This window comes from Phyllobates terribilis, unplaced genomic scaffold (genome assembly GCF_046119375.1).
Source record: "Phyllobates terribilis strain yellow unplaced genomic scaffold, ASM4611937v1 Scaffold_3__8_contigs__length_932513732, whole genome shotgun sequence".
In the NCBI taxonomy this organism is placed as follows: domain Eukaryota; kingdom Metazoa; phylum Chordata; class Amphibia; order Anura; family Dendrobatidae; genus Phyllobates; species Phyllobates terribilis.
In genome coordinates this window covers 385,502,062-385,522,453 of record NW_027362763.1, presented here as the reverse complement: position 1 = coordinate 385,522,453, position 20,392 = coordinate 385,502,062, and the positions used below count along the sequence as shown (strand labels likewise).

General features: G+C 40.3%; 1 protein-coding gene across 1 annotated transcript in view; it reads right to left on the bottom strand.

Moving 5' to 3' along the window:
- Nucleotides 1-20,392, bottom strand: part of PHF3 (PHD finger protein 3) — an 89,670-nt gene that overhangs the window by 4,337 nt on the left and 64,941 nt on the right. Inside the window, exons 11-15 of the mRNA XM_073675493.1 lie at nucleotides 18,908-19,040; nucleotides 16,050-16,245; nucleotides 7,228-7,384; nucleotides 5,499-5,588; nucleotides 2,932-3,127 (exon numbers count right to left, since the gene is read on the bottom strand). Of these exons, the coding sequence (XP_073531594.1) occupies nucleotides 2,932-3,127; nucleotides 5,499-5,588; nucleotides 7,228-7,384; nucleotides 16,050-16,245; nucleotides 18,908-19,040 (772 nt within the window). The remainder of the gene's footprint in view (nucleotides 1-2,931; nucleotides 3,128-5,498; nucleotides 5,589-7,227; nucleotides 7,385-16,049; nucleotides 16,246-18,907; nucleotides 19,041-20,392) is intronic.

The following is a 20,392-nucleotide window of genomic DNA, read 5'->3' as shown; positions in this document are numbered from 1 at the left end:
TTGGCCAAACCAACACAAGGACTGGACATTAAATCTGTGGAAATCTATAATGTGGTCTGATGAGTCTAAATTTGATATTTTTAGTATCAACTGTCATATCTTTCCGAGACACAAAAGGTGAACGGATTGTTTCTACGTGTGTAATGCCAACCATGAAGAATGGAGAGGGAGATGTGATTGTGTGGGGGTGACTTTCTAGTAACACTGTTAGTGATTTATTGCAATTTCAAGGCACACTTATCTGGCATGGCCAGCACAGCATTCTGAAACATGTTATCCCGTCTGGATTACACTTAGTGAGACGGGACCATCATTTCTGTTGCAACAAGACAGTGACCCAAAACACACCTCCGGGTTATGTAAGAGTTTATATGACCAAGCAGGAGAGAAATTGACTATTGCATGTCTTTCACAATCACCTGACCTCAATGCAGTTGAGATGATTTGAGTATTTGAGAGGAGTTGGGCAGCAGAGAGTGACAAAGCAGCCAAAAAGTGTACAGCACCTCTGGGACCTCCTTCAAGACTATTTGACAGCGACTGCAGGTGACCACTCGATAAGCACATTGTACAAGTTTATGAGATCCTGTAGATTGGCTGTGAAGATGCTTGTCACGGAAAGTAAAAACCCCTACTTGACTTGACATGCAGACAAAACAAACAAAGGTGTCCAGCCATTTGGATATAAAACTTCACCAATTTATTAGTACAGCTTTAGGCTTAGTGCCCACGATGCAGAAATGAAGCAGAAATTTTCCTGAGCATTTCTGCATCTCCTTGGCAGAAAAATGCATGCGGTTGTTACATGCGTTTTTGGCGCGTATTTGCATGCGTATTTGCCATGCGTTTTTCCAATGCATTGTATAGGCAAATACGTATGCAGAAACGCACAAGAATTCGTCATGCCCGTATTTTTTCTGCGAGTAAAATCTGCGCAGAAAAAATACGGACCATGTGCACAGAACTTGCAGAATGTCATAGGAAGTCATGGGATAAGGTATGCAATGCGTTTCTGGAGCGTTTACGCGCTGCAAATACGCACCAAAATATGCACCAAAAACGCATCGTGGGCACACAGCCTGAAAGGTTCCAGCCACATTAAAATTATTGCATCAAGGCAAAAACAGCACATTTCGGACATAGAGTAGTCCTTAATCATACCATGGTACACCTTTATTTGCTTTGAAACCTGATGAAGCTGCTTGAGAGACTGCCAAGGATGTCACCAAAGTAAAAAGGGGATATTTTGAGGAATCTAAGATATAACACATATTCTGGTTTCTTTTTTTCTTGTTTCGTTATGGGAACATTTGTGGTATTGCTGCATGCATTCTGAATCTAGAATATCCACATTCCCATAACAATAAGGAGAACCTTTGCATGAATGGGTGTGCTCAACTTTTGACTGGTACTGTATATCTACTGTAATTTTTGGACTATAATATGCACCTAGGTTTTAAACACAAAAAAAAAGGTAGAAAAGTGGTAAAAGGAAGGGTAAAGGTGATGTCTGAGCATATCCATTCAATGTGTAGATCTGCAGTAGCCGGCAGGGTCTGCCACACAGTAAATGAAGTGGCACATAGCAACACCACTTCATGTGTTTACATCTGGCTGATGCCAGAGCTTTTAACAGCTGATTGCTGGGGGATGCCGTGTGTCGGACACCCGCCGATCTGATATTGATGCCAGCTTGTGGCAGATTACAATGTTGTTTTATCTCCAGCACTGTACGGAGCATGGGTGAGCATTTGTGAGGGTGTGCCCTGTATGCTGCTGAAAACATAACTGACAGTTCATTGTACCTGTCATTACAGGAGCAATGAGTGTCAGTGTGAACAGAAGCAGTAAGCCTGGCTTCGTCACTGTCTTTATTACTCTGCGCTTTGACTCTGGCTCGGTGTCCTCCCTGCATCTAAAACCCTAGCAATGCTTAATGCTGTTCAAGCAGCTTGAACTCCAGGCAGTCAGAGCAGTCATTACAGGCATTTACAGAGGGAGGGGGTATTATCAGAATATGATTAACACAGTGGGGTATTGCCTTATAGCACGCATTACAGTCAATCATCCCATCACCCCCTATACTGTGGACCTATTACTGCGAATGGTACTGTCAAAGTCAGACCTTTCTAAAAGCACCCCATGTGAAGCTGCATACACAATGTAGAGCTACAATCCTAGCATTGTGGCCGTTTACAGGAGAGGTGCGTCATTACTGTTCTGTGCTTTGGATGTTCCATTTCTGAGCTCGACAACTCAATGCTTGCCTCCTCTGTGCTGTGACTGCTCAGATCAACTTCAACCATACTAACAAGACCATTGATAGTGCAGCTTAATTAGTCCAGAGACAGAGCAGTCAGAGAGGAAATCAGCCATTCACAGGGAGGAGGCAGGCACTGAGTACAGCAACTGGAGGAGTAGAATGAGAAGCTGAATTGCAGCACGAGTTTAATGAAAGCTTTGCCATAACATTGAAAAAGTAGTCAAAGAGGTCTGACACTTCTGGGTCCCCCTAACTGTGGACTATAAGAGACAGACACTTTTTTGCAAGATTTGTTTCTTGCTAAAAAGAGGATCTTAAAGTGCTAAAAATACGGTAATTCGATGTAATGCTTTTTATATCTCTACTCACATGTGAGGCTTCCAAATGACAAGCTGTAAATACTGTCTATTTCTCGGGAGGTGTATGTGGACAGGAAGCATTAGGCAAAATCTTACAATTTCGGTTTAAATACATTTCCTAAATGTAATCAGTTTAAACATCCTTATGGTGTTAAAGGTAAAAGTACACCGATAAATATGCATCATATCTCATGCACCTAAAAGATTTTTACCAAAAAGAAGGATTGACCAAAATTTCCTATTTTTTGTGCAAAATAATATAAATTTGAACTGTTCCCATGTTAAGAAGTAAAAAAGCTTAAAGCTTACCAGGTCCGTCGAAGGGTACAAAGAAATGTGGAATTTTTTCAGAAGCACCTAACGGAATGAGATACATGTCTTTCACCTGCCTCATATTGTTTGCAACTACACCATAACGTTTCCTGCTACTGAAGTAAGAATATAGCAGTGTGTAAGATATTTGATCTTCTTCTGTCTCTGGAGTAAAACGTATTACACAAGTTTCCTAAAAAAGATTGAGTTTTAGTTAATGATGGTTTCCAATCGCAATTTTTTTTAATCCAGATCAACAAAACGCTAGACTTGGTGTGAATCGATTTGCTAGATTAGGTCTTTTAGGCACATCAATTGTCTGCAGTTGCTGGACGGGAGCAATGAGAACGTGCTCCTGCCTCCCGCCATTTGCAAATTTACTTCTGATTGGCTGGAGTGGTGCGACGTCACATGTGCGTCCTGATACAACTATGACGTTGCGAAAGGCTGGATAATCAAAAGAAGAGATACAGAAGCCTAGGAGGTGGTTTTCAGAGCACTCGTCCAGTGGCCACAAATGACCAACAGACCAGATACTAGGAATCAATTCACGCCAACTTTACAAAACACCCCATCGAATAGAAAACAGTACATCATATTAGACTTTATCAACCTCCTATTTTTTATGCGGCAGTGGCTCTCTAGGGACTCTTGTGACATTGTTATGTCACACAATCCCTGTGGTGAATCAGTGCTGGCTTCACTCTTCTACGGACGTAGTTGACATCCAGAGGAAGTGGGCAGCAGCAACTCTCACTTCCTCTGGATGTCTTGATTTGTCTGTAGGACAGGAGAGTGAAGCTAGTGCCGATTGGAATCAGGCATCACAAGACATAACAATGTCATGAGAGCCCTGGGAGAGCCAGTGTCGACACAGCTTAAACAGCGCAGACACCAGGGGAGAGTATAATTGTTATTATTTTACTGGGGGCAAATATAGGGATTCAGAAGGTGTTGCCGAGTAGTCGACAAATTCATAGTTTAAAGGAAGTCTGTCAGGACAGGAAGACTGCTCAAACTAAGTACAGGCACTCGGTGCAACCTTGGTGCGGCCAAACATTTAAAGATTAACCGTCGTTTTATTTTTATTTCATAAATCAATAGTATACATAAAAATAAGAAACTTTGTAATATATCTCATCAGAGAATTATGCTTCTTTCTCCTCCTGGTCTGATCATTCACTCTCAAAGTTCTCATTTCATAGGTAAAATCTGTCTTTAATGAAGACGGACTTTTACATTACTCAGATGGAAGATGGCATTTGCTAGTGATGACATTTTATTGAGAACATAGGGGGAGAAAGGGGAGAAAGATTAAGAGGAAAGGAGCTAGAGACAGAGCTCCTCCCTCCTCTTTACCTCTTCCCTTCTACATAAAATCTCATCAGTAACAACTGTCATCTCCTTTATGTAACAATCTGTAATCACTGAAGACACATTTTACCTGTGAATTGAGAATAGAAAAGGTATCATAACTACAAGATTATCTTGCTTTTCCCCCACTGAGAAGATTTCCTTTTGAGAATATTGAGAATGAAGAAACAGTCCAGGAGGAGAAAGAAGCAGAGTTCTCTCATAAGGTATATTACAAAGTTGCTTTTTTAAAGGAGTGTGTTATTGATTTATTAGATAAAAATTTAAGACAACCGTTACTTTTTAAGTGAACCTTCCACCCTACTTGTTCTCTGTCAATCTCTCCCTCCCTTTATAGAGCCAGAGAATGGGGAAGTTAGATGAAAAACAAGTAGGTGGGGAGGTGCACTTAAATGTTTGGCTATGCCAAGGGTTGACAAAGTGCCTGTACTTAGTTTGTCATTCTGTGCTGACAGACTACCTTTAATTAGATAGAAGCAGAGATGTGAAAGACATCCAGCTGAAAAAAATATCTGGTACAAGTATTGCAGCATAATCACCAGAGATCTTCTGGCCAAGGTCAGCTACCAAACATAGCTCTCTACCACACAATCCTTACTTCCAAGGGTCTTTTCTAGTTGTGCGTCTGGCATAATAAAATCTAGTTCTGTTATGTTATTTTAGCCCTTAATTTCACAGGGTTTGGGTACATTCAGGGCATACATCTAAAATTACCTAAACTGTTCGGAACAGACAAAAGCAACTATGAAAAGTCACACTGTTTATCCCACACTGCAAAAGCATTCAGCAAATGCGCAGTTACAGACCATTCGGCTGTCCAAGGCTGTGCATGCACCAAATCCTTTCAAACCAGCGTAAATGAGGAGTCAGGAACGCAGGTATGTGATTACCAAGTGACAGTCGCCATCATGTGTGCTATGGATATCCACTGTTCACAGTGCTGATTCATGATTATCAAGGGGCCTTGGAGCACAGTACAGGAGTAACAATGGGGTTATTGAAGAAAGACTTCAGTAGAATATGGAAGACACCTCAGCATTATTCCTCAACATTTCATGCGCAACTTGACTTACAAAAAGTGAAATTCCTAAAGCCTGTGCAAATGCTAATGAGTCGCCTTTAAACATGGAAATGCTAATTTGTATTTGCAAAGGTATGTGAAATACAATGTATACTTGTAGGTATAGTACCTTTGTTCCAGAGGCCTTTATCTTTTCTACATAGTCCCAAACTGTTTGTGGCGAAATCCTTCCACCTACTTGTATGTATTCAGGAAGGTCCTAAAAAGAAATTGTATACTCTTAGATTTGGATACATATCACTATATGCTGTTAGGCTGCATACTGTAATTGATGCCTACAGAATCATTAAAGTGGGTGACACACAATTAAATTGCAAATTGAAGTGTTTCCTTGCCTATCTTTCCCATGGAATTATGGTCTCACATGTACTTCAATTGGCGCTCGTGCAACATTGTCTATGCACTAATGAGCCAATGCCCCAAGATCAAGGTTGGTCAAACGACTCATGAATTCAGACAGCGAATACAACACTTTTCTAGTATTGTGACAGACAAAGAGGATCGGGAGAAAGGTAAAACATGTACATCTGTGGCCTCTCATTTTCTGCATCATTATGGGGGCAACACTTGAGATATACGTGGCATGGGATTGGAAGTGGTGTACACCAACATCACAGTAGGTGATATTTCCAATGAGCTTTTACGCCGAGAGTCCAAGTGGTTTAGCTCCATATGGACTGAATGAAGAAATCTTCTTTATGGGCTTCTACAAGCAAACCTAGCTCACCAAGTTCACACACATTCTATCTTTTCTAATATTTTTAATGGAGTTTCCTTCAGTATTCACTTTTCTTTTCCTTTCTTATATTAAATATACAATTAAATATACAATTAAATATTACCTTACATTTCTCTGTTGGATCGTGCAAAACAACAATTTATCAAATTGGAATCAATAATTAAATAATGGTCCCATGTTTGAATATTTATGCTACTTGTTATAGTGCTCCCTTTAGTGTTCTTTTTATTCCCTCTCAAAACATCCACCTAATGGGTCCAGTGCTAGATTGATGAAGCCTCATCTAGTTTGGCAATTTTTAGTGGCAGGCCTGCGGCACATGGGCAAAGATCATTCTTTTAGCAATGTACAAGAGGAAATAAGTGGTGAAACAGAATTTCTTAGAATCACCAACACTATGAATCTACACACCGCTCTGCTAGTGTCTCCAGGGAGAGACAAGCAAAACCGAAACACACCCAAAGGGGCACTGTGCTCTGATGAAAGATTTTTCCCCTTCATTTCAATGATCAATTGGGTCTTCAGATCTGAACTTCCACCAATGAAAAAGTGTCACTACAGCGTGTTAGAAAACAGAAAAATTAAAATAAAGTATACTTAATGAAAACGCTTGAACATGTTTATAACAACCTAGACATTTAAAGGAAATCGGTCAGCAAGTTTTTGCTATTTAATCTGAGAGCAGAATAATGCATATGCAGAGAGCCTGATTCCAGCAATGTGTCACTTGCTCAGCAGCTTCCTGTAGTTTCAATACAATCATAGTTTTATCAGCAGATTATCACTGCAGGACTAGGTGGCACATGCCAGCAGGGCAAGCTAATCCTGGTTACTCAGACCCACCACTGATTGGCAGGTTACAGTGCACACAGAAAACTGCCAACCAGTGGTGTGGCCGAGCTTATACAGGGCTCAACACTGAAAGCACTAAGCAGAGAAAACAGGGATTTTATCAAAACTGAACCAAGCAGCCCAGTAAGTGACATCACATCACTGGAAACAGAATCTCTGCCCATACATCATGCGGATTCAGATTCCATGGCAAAAACCTGATGACAGATTTCCTTTAAAAATTGTTAAAAGTAAACGATTTCCTCACCTCTGATAAATGCTCCAGTGACCCAGATACAGGGTAAGCCTTGATGATAAATTTTGCTACCGATGGCATGTTAAGAAATCCCTTCCAGATGTAGGTTAAACGTGCTAAAAAAGTAGATTCATCTTCAGCGGTGTCCGTAATATTAAATGATTCATTGCTGTAAAATTATTACAATAAAAAATATTTAAAAAATTCAAAACAACACATTTCTGTTTGTAACATTTTTTTTTTAAATGCACATCAATAACACACATACAAATAATATTATGTATTAATGCTTTAACAGGAGTCAGAAAACGCTACAGACTTTAGGAGCCAGTTATCACTCATGGTGGCAAATACCATTTTGAAAGTAGTGAAGTATAAGGGCATGTGCACATGTATTCGCTGTGTTAAGTATTCGCTGCAGAAAGCTCAGTATAACCCTGTGCACACAGAGAGCTGTCAATCAGTTGTGTCGTTACACACAGCTCAGCATTCAGAGAACTGGTAGATCTACAGAAGGTAAAACAGTGATTTTATCAAAACTGCGGCAAGCAGCCCAGTAAGTGATACATCCCTAAAATCAGGGTCTCTACTCCGACATCATGCTGCTCTCATATGATGTAGCAAGAACCTGGTGACATATTCAGTTTATAGAGGTTATCCTGTACACTTAGGCTGTGTGCCCACTATGCGTTTTTTAAGCATTTCCGCAGCGGCAATTCCACTGCAGAAACGCTTAAAAAACGCTTGGTAGAAGATCTGCAATGTTCCCCAATGATAATCTGCATGTGCTGTGCACATGCTGCGGAAATTTCTGCTGTGGATTATCATTGCAGAAAAAAACGCAGCACTACCAATTATTTTGCGTAATCGCGGCGTTTTTGCCACCATTGACTTGCATTGAGTCGCTTAATATCCACATGACTACATGTGCACATATGGATATTAAGCGATTCAATGTGCGGATGGTACCCGGGTCTCCTCCAGATCTGGGTACCATGGTACCTGTAAAAAAAAAAAAAAAAAAAAAAAAAAGAATTAAAATAAAAAATATACATTATACTCAACTTCTGATGGCCCCCGGTCTACATAGCGATCCGTCCTGGCTCCCCGGCAGCTCGCGATGGTCTAAGAGGACCTGCGGCGGTCGCGTGACCTGTCACATGATTAAATGACGTCATGGCAGGTCCTTTTACACAACCGCGAGACACCGAGAAGACCGGACGCATCGGATAAGGAGACCATTTTTTACCATTTTTGTTCTTTTTTTCAACTAACTTTGTCACACTATATAAAATCCATGCCGGTTGCATGGATTTATATAGTGTGACCAAGTTGTCAAGTGTTTTTCCAAGTGATGCTAAAATCGCTTGGAAAGCGTTTGACAACCCGCATGCGAAATCGCATGATCAAAACGCTTCACTTACGCTTGTCCCTGGAAACGCATGTAAAATCCGTATGCGTTTTTTCTGCCAGGGAGATGCAGAAACGCATTTCTGCATCGTGGGCACATAGCCTTACTCAGTTTATTCGCGTTTCATCCCGCAACGGGTCATTAGTGGCTGCCCGATCTTCAGCATTCCCTTACTTTGATCATACATGTATATTTCTATATTGTTTGTCCAGCACAGGCACTCTTTATATGATCGACGCTACACAATTTCACTACTTTACTCTATATGAGCATATATCTATATCTATATATCTATATATATATAGATATATATATATATAGATATAGATAGATATAGATATCTAGATCTAGATATATATATATCTAGATCTAAATATATCTAGATCTAAATATATATATATATATATATATATATTTAGATCTAGATATATATTTATATATCGATCTATCTCTCTCTCTCAGTCTGCTTCCCCTCTTTATTCCATGTTTTAGTAGTGTCACTTTTTATATATACTTTTTACATCTCACTAAATATTTTTATACTGAATGATTTTGGATTACATTTATACATGTTATTGCCTTTATGTCTTACACCGTTTTCTGTCTTTTTTGCATATTGGGTACATATATATTAAACTGGTACAATAACATACTTGAAATATATACACAATACATACTCTTTTTATTTTATACATTCACTTCTTGATTTCTAATTAGATTTACAATAACTTCCTTGCCATTATAATAAACCCAGCACAGAAAGACCTCACTGCAATTGCAGGCTAAACATGCATTGATCTGTGACACTGCTTTTCATTATAAATGGGGAGTATTGGAAATAACAAGAAGTAAAATCTAGATGATGATAAAGCACCACGTGATAACTTCTGGGATGCACTCATAGAAACTACACACATAATGAAAGTATATTACAAAAGGTATTGTTAGTTATGATATCAAAAAAAGAAGTGAAAAAAGTAGTGCAAAAAAAAAAAAAACATACATTAAGGCTATGTGCACACAGTGCATTTTTTCCGAGCGGAATTGGCATCAAAAATGCATTGCAAACCTTATCCCATGATTTCCTATGACATTCTGCAAGATCTGTGCACATGATCAGGATTTTTCCTAACTGTATTTCATGTGCGGAAAAACAAGCAGTTTGTCCATTCTTTGTGCGTTTTTCCAATACAATGCATTGGAAAAAACGCATGGCAACTCCGCAGGCAAAAACGCACAAAAAACCCATGAAAAAGCATCAAAAATGCTGCGGATTTTCCTGCCAAGAGGTGCAGAACCTTGCAGAAATGCAGCAGAAATTTCTGCAAGCAATTCCTGATCGTGCGCACATAACATTACCTTAGCTGTTCCCCCAAATGAAAATGGAACAGATATACAGAAAATGAACTCATCTGTTCTCTGCAGGATTTTACAAGACTATTTAGGAAAAATGCTGCAGACTGACACTCTGGGACCAATTAATAAAAAAAGTGGCATAAAGCTTACGCAAAGTCGCAAGTTTTTGCGCAACACAGAGTTGTGCAAAAAAACTGACATTTAAAGGGGTGCTCCAGGGAGATAAAAAAACCTGTACTGTCCCTACCCTCAAACTAAAGATCATAGAACTGCACTGGGTATTTCATCTTCATAGTTTAAGAGGGCAGGGACAGTGCAATTTTTTCTTTTATCTCCCCGGAATACAAGTTTAATGTTTTCATGCCATTTTTATATCAGCTCTGCCAAAATGAGCAGAGCTGTGAAGGAGCCTAGGCCGTGGTCACGCCTGCCCGGCCAATTCATGAAAAGTAGCTGTGTTTTTACAAGCCAAAAATGCTACTCAAGTCACTGAATTTCTGCAACGGCAGACGGTGGCGCACACGCAACTCGAAAGGAGTGCCAAATTCATTAAGTGGCATGCATCTCTTAATAAATTTGGCTCCTCTTCCACTCCATCAATTCTGGCACAGAGCAAGAATGTCCTTTGTCAGTCTTGAGGAATCAGCCCCATTGTCTCCTGTGCACGTGCCATTCAATCAAGATTTCACAGATCACAATTTTTTTCTATACATATTTTTTTTTAATCTTTAATATTTGTTTGCAACTACCTACAGGAACACACACATTTCCTGTTTTTAAGGGCATCTCATTATCCAAGAAGCACAGGGGACTTAAATTTCATCTTTTGTACTGCTTGAGGCCTAGATGAGACAATAGCAACACTATACACACAAGGGTGTAATTACACTTGCCGGCGGCAACCATTTAACGATTGGCAATTGTTTAATAGCCAGTTTAAATAGGCCAATACTCTTCCGTGGCTAAAGAACTATCATTACAACAATCGTTCTGTATGCATAGAATATCACTGTTCTCGGCAGCACAATATCCTGTCACAGGACAACGTGCTGCCAAGATTGATGGTTGTTAAGCAGGCTTATTCATTTCACCACACAAACTAGCATTTTGCTTGTTTGTTGGGTGATCGGCAGTGTAAATGCAACTTTAGGCAATGTATGCAAATCGCCTACCAAATCTCTAGGGAGGGTCAATACTCCCTGCCTGATTCAGACATCAGTATTTTTCACGTACACAAAAAAATGGTACTGGTGTTATTAGTGTTTTGGATCCATGTGTCATCAGTGTTTATCACATATGGAAAAATAAATAAATTACAAAGATTCTGCTATACTTTGCAATGTTAAACAAGGATAGCAAGAAGCCAAGCGTAGTGGGCAGCAATGATAAATAAGGGTGCCACTAATCTGTGCAAAAAGTCAATAAATAAGAAGAAAAAAAGTTGCAGATAAAAATTGTGCACAATCATATACAGACAATGATTTGAAAATTTATAAAGTAACAAATAGACACAAACAATTAAAACTGCACAAGAAATCCAAAAATAACCCCAAACAACAGGCAAAAAGATAAAAACACTTGAGTTTCCCTAGACAAACAATGATCAGCACATGATCCATAATCCATAAGAATTCAAGAAATTTGATAGCAGATAATAATGAAATAAACCCAAAGGTAAAGTACAGTGTATAACCTTCAAAATTAAGAGTATTAATAACAGGAAGACAAAGAGGAAGAATTGCCCATTGGTCTAAGTCTCCACACATATCGCTACCACGTCAAAGCTTCATCAGGGGTAATGTCTGATGTCAGGTCAGGGTTATATATATATAATAAGGAAAAATAAACTGACATTTATTGATAAAGGGGGTCAGTGCCACCTGTGGACGGCGTTACCGTGCATCAGAGAGGAAGCCGGAAGGAATCTACAGCGCATGCGTGGAGCGGTATAGTTAGAAATGGGTTTGTGTTCCACAGAGAAGGAACATGTCAGTAGGTGAAGAGTCAGAGAGGAAACATATCAGTAAATCAAAGGCTAGACTGCAAATATCAAAGGCTTAAGTTAAGTATACGTAAACACTGACAGCACACAGTCCCATCTGTGTGCTGAACGTATTTTACAAGGAGCTCGACTTGTACTGGCACTTTACATCTGTGCTGTTGGAAAAAAACATGACATGTTTCTGTGAGTATTGCACGAACAAACGGTGCTTGAAAAAACACGGACATGTGAACAGCTCCATATGCAATAATGGGTATGTGTTGTATCCGTGAAAAACACAGATAGACAAGGTCTGAATGATGCCTTACTGATACATTTATTTTAACTATAATTCATTGTAGCTCCCAGAAAGCAGAGATGAACCTGCACTGAATAACGCAAGAAGGTTGAGTGTCTTCAGCATGGCCTGTAAAGATGTCTAGAAAATGAAGACAATGTTTTAGAGGGAAAAAAACAGCTTATTTTTTTACTCTTCCACAGTCTTACATTTAATTAATAAATCTAAAATTATATAAAAAGTCTCGAGTTTATAAAACAGAACATTTTTGAAAAAATATTCAACTGAAATACAGGTACCGTATATTCCGGCGTATAAGACGACTTTTGAAGACTGAAAAATCTTCTGTCTAGTCTGGGGTCGTCTTATACGCCGGTAATGCTTTTGAACTTTCAGAAATTGACATGCGGGGATACTCTGGGGGTGTTAATAAGCTGCCGTGGCCGTATCCCTGCCATGTCGGAGTTAATATAAGGTGGAGGGAGTTAAAATACGGCGGCGGTAGGTCCAGACAGTCAGCGCTTCTGTGCTGAAACTGACACATCGCTGCGTATTCCCAGCTCCGGACACAGCGCAGGGCTTCTGTGCCGACAGCTTTCACTTGTCACAGAAGCGGTGCGCTGTGTCCGGAGCAGGGAAGTTCGCATCGCTTCTGTGACAATGTATGAAAAGCCGGCAATTCAGCAGCGGCATAAGCAGGCACCCGACAATTTAGAATAGAAAGAATAGAGCTTCACACATAGATTAGATAGATAGAAACATGTCAGTCACATATATATGAAGTACAGTGACAGTATTGCTTACTGTACTTGTCATTTAGTGTAAAGGATTTATTAAAACAAATAATAGTGTTTTCATGCACCGTCTCTTTAAAAAAGCCGGCCGGCATTTCAGCATCTGAACCCGACAATTTATAACAGACAGAATAGAGCTTCACACATAGATTAGATAGATAGAAACATGTCAGTCACATATATATGAAGTACAGTGACAGTGCTGCTTACTGTACTTGTCATCTAGTGTTAAAATAACGGATTTATTTAAAAAAAAATTGGCGTGGGGTTCCCCTTAATTTGAGTCTCTAGCGGAGGTTAAGCAGACAGCTGGGGCAGATGTTTGAAGCCTGGGAAGGGGGTAATACCCACGGAGCTTCCCAGGCTACTAATATCAGCCCCCAGCTGAATACATAGCCTTTACTAGCTATTAAAATGGGGGACCCCCCAAAAAAAATGACGTGGGGTCCCCCCTAATTTAATAGCTAGCAAAGGCTAGGCAGACAGCTGGGGGCTGATATTAATAGCCCAGGAAGGGAGCCATGAATATTGGCCCCCTCCCAGGCTAGAAACACCAGCCGTCAGCCGCCCCAGAAATGGCGCATTCATAGGATGCGCCAATTCTGGCACTTAGCCTCGCTCTTCCACGCTGCCCTGGTGCGGTGGCAGGGGGTAATAGGGCTGGGGTTGATGTCAGCTTATAATGCCAGCTGACATCAAGCCCAGGTTAGTAATGGAGAGGCGTCTATAAGACACCCCCATTACTAACCCCATAGTAAAAGTTAAAAAAAACACAAACACCCAGAATAAAGTCCTTTAATTGAAATAAACACACAATTCTTTATTGTTCTAAATTAAACCATACTTACCATCACGCCCATTCCAGCTGAAGCCAACGATCTCCTGCAATAAAAGTAAAATAATAAAGCAACCTCATCCTTACCTTTCCATGGTTCCCATGACAGCTTCAGCTCTGCTACATCGAGATGACAGGCTGGACCGCAGCAGAACGCTGCCATCCAGCCTGTCATCCCGCAGACACTGAGAAGTGCAGGCATGCTTGCGCTCCTCAGTGTCTCGCTGTGACGGCATCCAGATGAGCCGACAATGAACTCAGCTCACCTCTTGGACGTCCGTCACTGACAGCGTGGGAAACTTCTACTGCGCATGCGGGGAGCAGGAGAATTTTCCCACGCTGTCAGTGACGTGCATGAGGTGAGCCGAGTTCATTGGACATGATCTCGGCTCATCTGGATGCCGTCACAGTCAGACACTGAGGAGCACAAGCATGCCTGCGCTTCTCAGTGTCTGCCGCATGGCAAGCTGAACGGCAGCGTTCTGCTGCGGTCCAGCCTGTCATGTGAATGTAGCAGAGCTGGACCGGTCCTGGGAACCATGGAGAGGTAAGGATGAGGTTGCTTTATTATTTTACTTTTATTGCAGGAGATCGTTGGCTTCAGCTGGAATGGGCGTGATGGTAAGTATGGTTTAATTTAGAACAATAAAGGATTGTGTCTTTATTTCAATTAAAGGACTTTATTCTGGGTGTTTGTGTTTTTTTTAATTACTTTACTAGAAATTCATGGCGGTCATGTCTAATATTGGCATGACCCCATGAATTTCGGGCTTAGGGCCAGCTGATAATGCCAAGCTGGCCTTAACCCCTTTATTACCCAGTGAGCCACCGCACCAGGGCCCTGGATGAGTTGGGTACAGCGCCAGAAGATGGCGCTTCTATGAACGCGCCATTTTCCGGGGTGGCTGCGGACTGCAATTTGCAGCGGGGGGGGGGGGCCCAGAAAGCTTGGGCCTCCCTGCGCTGCAGATTCCAGCCCCCAGCTGCCTAGTTGTACCTGGCTGGACACAAAAATAGGGCGAAGCCCCACGTCTTTTTTTTTTTAATTATTTCATGAAATAATTTAAAAAAAAAGGGGCTTCCCTATATTGTTGTGTCCGGCCAGGTACAAATAGGCAGCTGGTGGTTGGGGGCAGCCCGTTCCTGCCTGCTGTACCTGGCTGGACACAAAAATATGGCGAAGCCCACGTCAACATTTTTGGGAAAAATTAATTACAAAATTAATAATAATTTAGGGACTGCATCTTTATTAACCCCTCAATTGTCATTTAGTGTTAAAATAAAGGATTTTTTAAAAAGAAAATTGGCGTGGGATCCACCATCATTATAGTCTCTAGCGGAGGTTAAGCAGACGGCTGGGGCAGATGTTTGAAGTCTGGGAAGGGGGTAATACCCACGGAGCTTCCCAGGCTACTAATATCAGCCCCCAGCTGAATACCTAGCCTTTACTAGCTATTAGAATGGGGGACCCCCCCAAAAAATGACGTGGGGTCCCCCCTATTTTAATATGTTTATGAGTGACAGTTTTCCTGCTATATACCTGCATGTCATAAGAATTTAAATTAAAAAAGGACCATGTTAAATTCAAATCTGTTTTTTTTTAATTTTTACCGGTGTTTGGTATGCGTTGGAAAAGGGGTAGTCTTATACGGTGAATATATCCTAAACTCTATATTTTAACAGGAAAGTAGGGGGGTCGTCTTATACACCAGGTCGTCTTATACGCCGGAATATACGGTAATTAATTTACCTGACATCGTGTGATGGCTATTACTTTTCTACTATACTTCTGATTCTCTGTGTAGTGAAAATTGTAGCTCATGAATATTCCTCTGTATTTTAGAATACCTAATTTAGCATATTCCTATAAAATAAGGCAGCTAATCCTGCCACTTGACCTCAAATTCACATTTCAGCAAGAGTAAAAGAAACTGGTTAATGATACCTCCTCTGACTTCCAGCTTCGATACTTATTTTCAGAATAAGTCTGGAAAACCTCAGCATTGAGCTTATTTGAAAAAAACGGTTACATATAGTACTCTGCCTAGCATCTACTACTAAATCTATAATGTAAGAAAAAAATCTAAACTCTTAGTTAAAAGATGTTTGTTACTCAAACAAGTTATGTAATAATGTTTTAATCACATGAAACTAGTTACCTGGCTGATGAGAAGAACGTGTCTTTCGGAGAGTCAAGTTTTTCTGTTTCTATGATGTCTATATCCAGAGAAGCAGTTACTGTTGAAGCAGCTTCAGCTACATTATCAACTTCAGCATCTGACTGCTTACGGGAGACACTGGTGGCCAACTTTGCTTTCTTTGGAGATAGATCTTCAGCAGGCGGGGCCATGCGGCCTATAAAATAAGACAAAATATATTTATTTCATTACAATTAAAATGCATACTCAATTAAAGGGAATCTGTCACCCCCTGGGAGTTATCAGACCTCTACTCTAGCCATACAGGGTATAGAAAAGTAAATCCATACATACCTGTATGGCCCATAGTAGAGGTTTGATTGCAGAGAAAAGCGCTTTATTCAATTCTATTTTGGGGTGATAGATTCCCTTTAACAAATCCATACAAAGCTGAAAAATATTTAGATTTGAGAGTCCTCAGTGGTTGATACCTTTTAATGGCTAACTGAAAAGATGGTAACAAATTGCAAGCTTTCAAGACTATCAGGTCTCTTCATCAGGCTAGTATAACACAAAATCTGAAGAGTCACATATTTATACACAATAAGACACACGAGAAAAAAAAAATGCAATAGGTAAGACAGGTGATGAAAAGCAGAGTTATTATGGAAGAAATAAACAGTTCTGGCTATAAATATTTTACCAGTTAACAGATAAGGAGTGTGAAGATTTTATTGTCCTGTGTCCAGTGTTGTGATGACCTCACAGGTCTGAGAGTCTGAGGAGCACATTCCTTAGTTGATGTAGAATGACATAAATCAGGTAACTTCAAATCTCAAAGAGAAAGAAGAGTCTCAGAATATAAACTGATGATGACCTTTAACACTTTCAGAGCAGGAATGAATGTGTCGCATTGATTTATGTCATTCTACATCAACTAAGGAATGTGCTCCTCAGACTCTCAGACCTGTGAGCTCATCACAACACTGGACACAGGACAATAAAACCTTCACACTCCTTATCTATTAACTGCTAAAATATTTATAGCCAGGACTGTTATTTCTTCCATAATAACTCTGCTTTTCATCAACTGTCTTACCTATTGCATTTTTTTTTTCTCTTGTGTGTCTTATTGTGTATAAATATGTGACTCTTCAGATTTTGTGTTATACTAGCCTGATGAAGAGACCAAGGTAGTCTCGAAAGCTTGCAATTTGTTACCATCTTTTCAGTTAGCCATTAAAAGGTATCAACCACTGAGGACTCTCAAATCTAAATATTTTTCTATCTACTGGCTAACACGGTACAAGAATATATATTTTCCCCATACAAAGCTGTAAATTTAATCTAATGTAGAACTACTAAAGGAAAACATTGATTGATTCACCGTTGTATATACAGCAATTGGGAAGGCAGACCCGGTAATAAACCCTTGCCTTCTCTACGTGTGTTGGACAGCCAGTTCCTAGCTCTCGCAGATGCACGATCTCATGGAGCTGCTCTGCTATGCAGAGACCTTTTTGGAAGGACACTGTAGAGAACAAGGTTGATTGCTCAGATGTTTATTATTAGTGTTGAGCGAGTATGTTCTATTAACCCTTTCGCAGAGTATGCTCGGGCCGAGCTCCAAGTATTTATAGCTGCTCGGTGATATGGTTGAATCGCTCCCGTGTGCATGATTTGCAGCTGTTTGACAGTTTTATTACATGTGAGGAATGTCTATTTCTTACACATTCCTCACATGTAATAAAACTGTCAAACAGTTGCAAATCATGCACACGGGAGCGATTCAAACATATCACCGAGCAGCTGTAAATACTCGGAGCTCGGCCCGAGCATACTCAGACAGAACATACTCGCTCAACCCTATTTATTATCTATGAGCGATCTGGAAGTAGTTAATAATGGTCAAAACGCATTGGGAAAAAAAGAAGATAAAATTAGGCGTGACACCTCACCAGTCTTCTGTTTCTGCTTTCCAACACCTACAGATTCTAGCTAGTAGTTACTTTCTGGTCCCTCCTGACACACAGGAAATGACTGAAGCAATGACGATGGATTGGTGAGGGGAGTAAAACTAATACTTTTTTATTTGATTTGGCTATCCATACATTTTTTGGTGGGTAGAGGAAGGGAAGGTGGGAGGATTGAGGGGGAAGGGGAGTTGTTTTTTTTTTAAACAAACTGCATCAGCAAAACAACTTATTTAAATCCTTTCCAGTTTTCATTTTTTTGCTTTTCCTTCTCATCCTTGTTTTTTTCCCATCACACCAATATGGTCACTCCTGATCTGTATGAATTCCATGAAAGGAAACTATGTCCTATGAGGAACGGTTAAAGGATTTGGGAATGTTTAGCTTGCAAAAAAGAAGGCTACGTTTAGACGTAATAGCGGTCTACAAATATCTGATGGGATGTCACAGTATAGAGGGATCAGTCTTATTCCCATATGTACATGGAAACACGAGAAGCAATGGAATGAAACTGAAAGGGAGTAGATTCAGATTAGATATTAGACAAAACCTTTTGACAGTGAGGGTGATCAATGAGTGGAACAGGCTGCCACGAGAGGTGGTGAGTTTTCCTTCAATGGACGTCTGTAAAACAGAGGGTGGACAGACATCTGTCTGAGATGATTTAGTGAATCCGGCATGGAGCCGGGGGTTGTACATGATGACCCTGGAAGTCCCTTCTAACTCTAACATTCTATGAATTCTATGATTCAATGAAGGGTCTAGTTTCCAAAATAGAACACTACAGTGGAAACCCACTAGTGGTGACCTATCAGGAGCCATGCAAATATAACACAGCAAGATCTGCACTCCAAAAAGGAACATGGCACGTTCTTTCCTTTTAAGTCAAAGAGCAATTTGTCAAACCTGTGCATATTTTGCAATTTAAATCAAAGAGATGATTTTTGTGCTGTGCTGTTGTGTCCGATGTAGATTCTACAGGATCTTCTTTTTCTTTTGGAACGTCTTCTTCCTTCTCTAGAGGTTTTGCAACAGGCTCCTGCAACATGAAAGAGCACATTAAAAATTGAGTATCTGGATTTAAAGTTGTTTTGTACCAGTCAATAAGATATACAGTTAGGTCCATATATATTTGGACAGAGACAACATTTTTCTAATTTTGGTTCTAGACATTACCAAAATGAATTTTAAACAAAACAATTCAGATGCAGTTGAAGTTCAGACCTTCAGCTTTCATTTGAGGGTATCCACATTAAAATTGGATGAAGGGTTTAGGAGTTTCAACTTCTTAACATGTGCCACCCTGTTTTTAAAGGGACCAAAAGTAATTGGACAATTGACTCCAAGGCTATTTCATGGACAGGTGTGGGCAATCCCTTCGTTATGTCATTCTCAATTAAGCAGATAAAAGGCCTGGGAGTTGATTTGAGGTGTGGTGCTTGCATTTGGAAGGTTTTGCTGTGAAGTAAACATGTGGTCAAAGGAGTTCTCCATGCAGGTGAAACAAGCCATCTTTAAGCTGCAAAAACAGAAAAAACCCATCCGAGAAATTGCTACAATATTAAGAGTTGCAAAATCTACAGTTTGGTACATCCTGAGAAAGAAAGAAAGCACTGGTGAACTCATCAATGCAAAAAGACCTGGGCGCCCACGGAAGACAACAGTGGTGGATGATCGAAGAATAATCTCCATGGTGAAGAGAAACCCCTTCACAACAGTCAACCAAGTGAACAACACTCTCCAGGAGGTAGGCGTATCAATATCCAAATCTACCATAAAGAGAAGACTGCATGAAAGTAAATACAGAGGGTTCACTGCAAGGTGCAAGCCACTCATAAGCATCAAGAATGAAAACGCTAGACTGGACTTTGCTAAAAAAAAACATCTAAAAAAGCCAGCACAGTTCTGGAAGAACATTCTTTGGACAGATGAAACGAAGATCAAACTCTACCAGAATGATGGAAAGAGAAAAGTATGGCGAAGGCGTGGTACGGCTCATGATCCAAAGCATACCACATCATCTGTAAAACAAGGTGGAGGCAGTGTGATGGCTTGGGCATGCATGACTGCCAGTGGCACTGGGTCACTAGTGTTTATTGATGATATGACACAGGACAGAAGCAGCCGAATGAATTCTGATGTATTCAGAGCCATACTGTGTGCTCAGATCCAGCCAAATGCAGTCAAACTGATTGGTCGTCGTTTCATACTACAGATGGACAATGACCCAAAACATAAAGCCAAAGCAACCCAGGAGTTTATTAAAGCAAAGAAGTGGAATATTCTTGAATGGCCAAGTCAGTCACCTGATCTCAACCAAAATTGAGCATGCATTTCACTTGTTAAAGACTAAATTTCAGGCAGAAAGGCCCACAAACAAACAGCAACTGA